The sequence below is a fragment of the Triticum dicoccoides genome, chromosome 6B (genome assembly GCF_002162155.2).
Source record: "Triticum dicoccoides isolate Atlit2015 ecotype Zavitan chromosome 6B, WEW_v2.0, whole genome shotgun sequence".
NCBI lineage: Eukaryota > Viridiplantae > Streptophyta > Magnoliopsida > Poales > Poaceae > Triticum > Triticum dicoccoides.
In genome coordinates, this window is record NC_041391.1 from 374,435,512 (window position 1) to 374,441,826 (window position 6,315).

The window sequence follows — 6,315 nt, forward strand, 5'->3', positions numbered from 1 at the left end:
GCTGGGGTGCGGCGCTGGCGACGGGCGCTGCGGCGTGGTGGGGAGCCGGAGCTATGCAGCGACGGCATCTTGCTGGCTGCGCGACGGGCGTCGTGGTGGCGGAGCGTGCTGGGCGGCCAGTGGCGGCGGATGGGTGCGGGTGCTACGCAGCTCCGCCAGATCTGGCCGCGTCGCGACACGGGCTGCGGGCGGCGCCGTGGGGTGCGGCGGTGGTCGTCCGTGGCAGCGGTGTGCCTCGGCTGGTGTCCGGGGCGGTGGTGCGTGCTTGGCAGCCCCGTCCAGCACCATTCTGGTCTGGCGGGCGTGTGGGCGTCGGGCGGCGAGGGGGCGGGCTGCGACCTGGTGGGGTCGTGGCCATGACTGTGGTCCACGGCGACGCGCTAGCTACTGCTGCTGGCGGCGGCGGTTGCCGGCCAGATGGGCTCGAATCTGGCCCATGGCTGCCGGCGGGCGACTCGGTGCTGGCCTTCGGGGTCCTGGTGTGGATGTGGGCTGCCACGGCGTGGTGGTGGCTCACGGCGGTGGTCCGGGCCGTTCCAAGGCGGCGGCTGGTCTTCTCCGGCGTCGGCTTGTTGGTGGGCAGCTCGCGAGGTGGCAGGTTGGTTGCGGCGGCGGTTGGCTTGTTCCCGCGTCTGCCCGCTCGCAGGCGGCCTGTGTCAACCTTCGACTCCTCCTCGTCGTCCGGGCGCTACTTTCGTCGAAGGGTTGTCCTTCTCCCCGCTGCGGTCCATCGCTCGTCTCGCGACCGGTGCAGCAGGACCGATCTTGTCTCACGCATGGTGTAGCAGGACCGAGCTCGTCTCGCGCATGGTGCAGCAGGACTGATCTCATCTTGCACACGGTGCCGCTGGACTGAGCTCGTCTCGCGCCCGGTGCAGCAGGACGGGTCGATGGAAGCCAATTTTGGCCGGCCTATTGGGTCTTGGCGCTTGGGGCTGCCCAGGGGTGTGAAAGGCGGGACCTTCCCGCTCGTCTCTTTGGTTAGGGTAGCGGCGGATCTCGGGTGAGGTGGTGTCAAGGTCTTGGATGCCAAGGCGGCGGCCTTGGTGATGGTAGCGCGGTGCTCTTGGGCAGAGCCCGTGGCTTGGTGCTGCCCGGAGGCCATGGCCGTGTGGGCGGCGTGGTTGCTGGGGTGTGGCGTTCGGTGGCGGTGAGCGTTGGCCGGGGTGAAAACCTGCTTTATCTTCGGACGGACCGGCAACGGCGAAACTCGTTCCCTTCTTGAAGGCGTTGTCGCGGCTCTCACTGCCCGTCGTGCGGCTCCAGGGGAAACTCTGATTCTCGGATCGGGCGGCGGTAGCGCTCCGGTGTCATATCCTTCCTGAAGGCGCAGCCTTGGAGTCCACGGTTCGCCATATGTGGCTTCATCACTTCGCGATTGTTCTTGTAGGGCTAGGGGTGGTGTTGTTGCGATCAGCGCCTATGTATCTTGTCTTGGGTGTGTGCGTGTGGTGTGTTGGCGTGCGTTTGTATCAGGTTGTTGTGGATCTTTGCTTTATATATAAAGCGGGGCGAAAGTCTTTTTCGGTAATGCAAAGGATCACCATACGACCATCTTCAATGGCGGGAAGTACAGCAGGGGTGGCCAGCGGGTCACCATGAAGCTTTTTGAGGAGACATAAATGTTACGCATCATGGATTCGAGTTTTAGGATACTCCTTGTGTCCCGGGCGGTGGGCGCGCTCGAGCTATCCATCGTTTGCTGCCTGGTATTTAATCGGGGTCTCTTGGGCTTCGAAATTCTTTCCGGGCGTAACAGAAACAAAATGGGCGGAAACAAAGCCTTTAGTCCCAAACAAATTGAGGCAGGCTAGAGCTGAAATTCATAAGATCTCACAACCAACTCATGGTTCTGGCACATGGATAGCAAGCTTCCACGCATCCCATGTCAAGCACTGTTTTTGGGACGGATTGTTTTTTCTTTGTCCTCCGTAAAATACCGGGGTATTCGGCCCTAATCCGCTGAACCAAGTGGGGCATTGGTATATTAAAAAATGTTGACATGTCACTGGGCATACTTAAAACTTGATTATGCCTTCAGAGAAGTGATAAGTGGTCCAATACCCTATTGCAGCGATGTGTCCTTGTGCACTTAGATTCATATTAACTGAAAACTTATTTTTATCAAGTGTGGTTGATTCAAATAATTTGTTCTTTTTTTTGCAGTGGTTCTGGATGAACCTTTAAGCTACAGTCTGGATGACTGCATAGAGTATATTCAAGAAGATGAGCTAGTCGAGGTTACACCTGAGAGCATCCGCATGTCCAAGAACCCAAAAATTTCGAAGAAGAAGAACAACTAGGCCTCCTGGAAGGATAAAAAAAGAAATACGCTATTGGATCATTTCATTCTGGTAGCATCGGTTTCAGATAGAAGACCTGGACTTGGTTTGATAATGACTAGTATATGACCAGAGATACCATGAGTCAGTCAGCAAGCTATTTTTGGTGGTCTACACTTTTCAGATTAGGTTTATACTCAATTTTGGCAATGAAGCTGTTATAGTCATCAAACTCGGGCTGTTACATATTTGTAATTCACATAGTTGTTGTACTCCCTCTGTTCCCAAATATAAGTCTTTCTAGAGATTTTAACAAGTAACTACATACGGAGCCAAATGATTGAATCTACATTCTAAAATATGTCTACATATATCCGTATGTTGTTGTTCATTTGAAATGTCTAAAAAGACTTATATTTAGAAAGAAGGAGTACATTCTTGCAGTACAGCGGGTCGTACACACGCACGTCTAAGCGTGCGGCGGCAAGCTCGTGCGTTGGATCTTTTAGGACGGGTGTGACATATCGGGTTAAGTAAGCGCGGGAATATATTCTTTGCACCTACACTATGTAGCATACCTTTACAGCGCGCTTGCATAGGAGGTTGTCATAGTACCTTCTTTTTTGGAAGTCACACGGCTGAGTTTTGCTCTGGTACAACCCCTAAATTTTAAATCCTCATATTAGCTCGCAGATCAAACATATTGAATACTAGATTGATTTAAATATAAAAGACTATATTACCTTAGGGCTCCTTTGTTTCAAAGGAATTCTATATGATTTTTGAAGGATTGAAATCCTTTAAAATTTTTCCTACGTTTGTTCTTTGATCATAGGATTGAATTTCATAGGATTTTTTCCTATGAAATCTTCTGTACTGCATTTTATAGGAAATCTAACATTCACTCCAACCTCTTTTTTACAATTCCTTTACTTTTTCCCGTGAAATCGAACACTCCTTGCTAATCCTATAGGATTCAAGTGGGCATGCCACTCTGATCCTATAGTTTTCCTATTCCCGCGTTTTCAAAATCCTGTGAATCAAAGAGGCCCTAAGTGAAGGCTCCACTTTTTTATAAACGTTAGCAGAAAAAACTGCTAAATTCGTTGAATAGATAGAAGGTTGGTTTAGTTTACTAGGGAAATCTGACCCAAAAAACATACAGACGACGCCTTTAGACAACACACACGCTCGCGAGCCACGTCTCCACCTTTTATCCTGCATTTGGAGCTTGTAAACTTTTCTTTTTAGGCATGGGGTGTACCGAAGCAAAATTCATTCCATTTTAGGTAGCCAAATTTTATGGACCTGAATATACAACGAATGTCAGATTTTTAGGCATGACAAATTGAATGTTTTTCATTATGTTTTTCACACGCAAATCAATTAAAGAGAAGATGAAGCATTATGATAACCTTAGGAAGAAACGATGTGAAGCACATGGACAAAAGGCCTATTAACCAATGCATGAAGGTGTTTAGTTATTAACAGTTAATCCCTCCGTTTTAAAATAGATGACCCAACTTTGTACTAAAGTTAGTATAAAGTTCCCCCGCAAAAAAAAAAGTTAGTATAAAGTTGAATCATCTATTTTAGAACGAAGGGAGTACAAGAGAGAAGCTTAGCTACAAAAAGCTAATAAGCACCTGTGCATTGGGAAGATTAGTTGCTAACTTTTTAATGCAGTTAACATCCCGCCTAAGCACCAATGCACTTTGCACCTCACCCTAGCACTAGTGTCATGCATGTGATACTCTATATTACTACTTTTATAGTCTAAAGTATCATAAATGGCTTCATTTATTAACTTATAGACGCATTTTGCTTGAGAAACACAATGTGATGGTAACATAATATAATTAGAGTTAAATACACTCGAGGTCCTAAGTTTCTACAGGGTGTCACTTTAGCCCTATTTCTTCTAAAATGCATCTTTCTGTCCTTATTCTATACTAAGTGGTTCGCCTCAGGCCCCCTTTTGCATGAGCCTTAGCTGACCTGCTCGTGTGGTACGTTGACCCACACCATGTCGACATGGGACAAAAATTAAGCAAATAAGAAATGGGCACTTGTAGAACACTCGTCCAAGGTTAGCACTTGTATTCGACTCAAGCCTAATGGTGGTACGGATCCAGCAGCAAGAACACACCACCAACAACATACCCGGCAAAGGAGGCTGCGGAGGTAGCGCTGCCGACGATGATTTGATGCTCCTCTTCCTCACCTGCTTCCTCGTCGAGGATCTTGCTGTCCCAGCCATGGTGGCGGTGTGGGGATGAGAGAGAGAGAGAGAGAGAGAGAGAGAGAGAGAGAGAGTTTGAGTAGGGATTAGGAAATGTGAAGACGAGGGTTTGCAAGCGTCTTTCTGTAAAAAGAAGAGCAGCCGAAGAGACTCCCAAGTCGACGTGGCGTGGGCCAACGCACCACGCATGCCGGTCAGTGAGTGCTCATGCAAAAAGGGACATCGGGTGAACCTCTTACTATAGAATTATGACCTAAAGGTGCATTTTGAAAGAAATAGGGCTGAAGTGACACTATGCATAAACTTTTAGGACCTTCAATGTATTTAAATCTACAATATGTTACTATCCCCATCTCTTTCGTCATTTAATACTATGCCATGTCACTAGTATGCCTAATTGCCATTGCTTGAGTATGCATGTTACCCCCACTATGACTTTGAGCCGCGTCTTGGTTTGTCAACATGTCGGCCTGGGTTTTTTAATTTGCTTGTGATATACGAAGGTCAATAAAAAAATATATTAAATACTCTAGACAAATTATACATGCTTCCATGTATATGTGTACAACACAAATCTTGGCAAGACGTCATCCCCGCTTGGCACCATGATCTATTGGGTATTTTCGCACATCTCTGTGACTAACTACTGTACAAGCTGGATATTAAATTGGCTATAGACGACATGCAACTTGCTCTTTTTTGCAAGAAAAATGTCTACTATGTCATCATTTGTCATCGTAGTATACGGAACACTGAAAATAACAAAAAAATGCATCCATGTTGTAGACCACTTACCGGTGACTACAAGCATTGGAGCGAAACATGATGACTCAAAGGTATAGGGGAACGCAATAATTTTTGAGGGAAGTATTTCAACCCAAATATATTAATTCGACATAAGGGGAGTCAAAGAATATTTATAAGCCTTAGTAGTTGAGTTGTCAATTCAACCACACCTGGAGAGATAATTTGCTCAAGGCAATTTATTATTAGCACACTAATATGATAGCAGTAGTGATAGAGAAATAGTAGCAGAAACAATAACAAGTTTGCAGAGTAGTAGCAGAGTAAGGCAGTAGTTGTTGTAACAGAAGTAATAGTAGTAGGAAAACGTAGGCATGGTGTAAGCGATGGCTTGTTTCAGATGAAATTCAATATGCAATGGTCATAACCTAGAGTGATAACAAATTAGCTCCAATTCATCAATTATATGTAGGCATGCATTCCGTAAATAGTCATACTTACTTGCGATAAGAACTTGCATAACATCTTTTATCCCGCTCACATGTGGTAGTGGGGGCCTAATGAAAACTACAGGTAATTAAGGCGCTCTGTTTTCCCTTTTAATAGAGAACCAGAGCAACACATTAGCACATAGTGAATATAATCCTCAAGTTAAAGTCATCCCTGTCGATATCCCAATTATTGTTACCTTGGGGTCTAGGGTTTAGAACGATAGCATGTGCAAACAACTTGCAAGTAAGATCAAGAAGACAAATATATTCATTCAAACATAGAGGGCTCAGATCAGAAATCACGGCACTCGGGCCCTAGTGACAAGCATTAAGCATAACAAAATCATAGCAACATCAATCCCAGAATATAATGGTTAGATAAGAAACCTCATCCAATTCCCATCTACCTCCATAATGCCTGATGAGTGTTATTTTTACACTCCTCTAACCCAAGTTTAAACTAATATATTCCACTAAAACTGAGATACTCACTCTGATATTTCCACTAATGACTAATGAATGGATAGGATTCCAAAATTCCTTTCTTTTATTTTGT

At 46.0% G+C, this 6,315-nt stretch overlaps 1 protein-coding gene across 2 annotated transcripts in view; it reads left to right on the forward strand.

Moving 5' to 3' along the window:
- LOC119324177 (putative elongation factor TypA-like SVR3, chloroplastic) overlaps positions 1–2,673 on the forward strand; it is a 34,260-nt gene extending 31,587 nt beyond the window's left edge. For both annotated transcript variants that reach the window (XM_037597941.1, XM_037597942.1), the window contains exon 14: positions 2,167–2,673. In XM_037597941.1, the coding sequence (XP_037453838.1) occupies positions 2,167–2,303 (137 nt within the window). In that variant the 3' untranslated portion in view covers positions 2,304–2,673. The remainder of the gene's footprint in view (positions 1–2,166) is intronic.
- Positions 2,674–6,315: the final 3,642 nt, after the last annotated feature.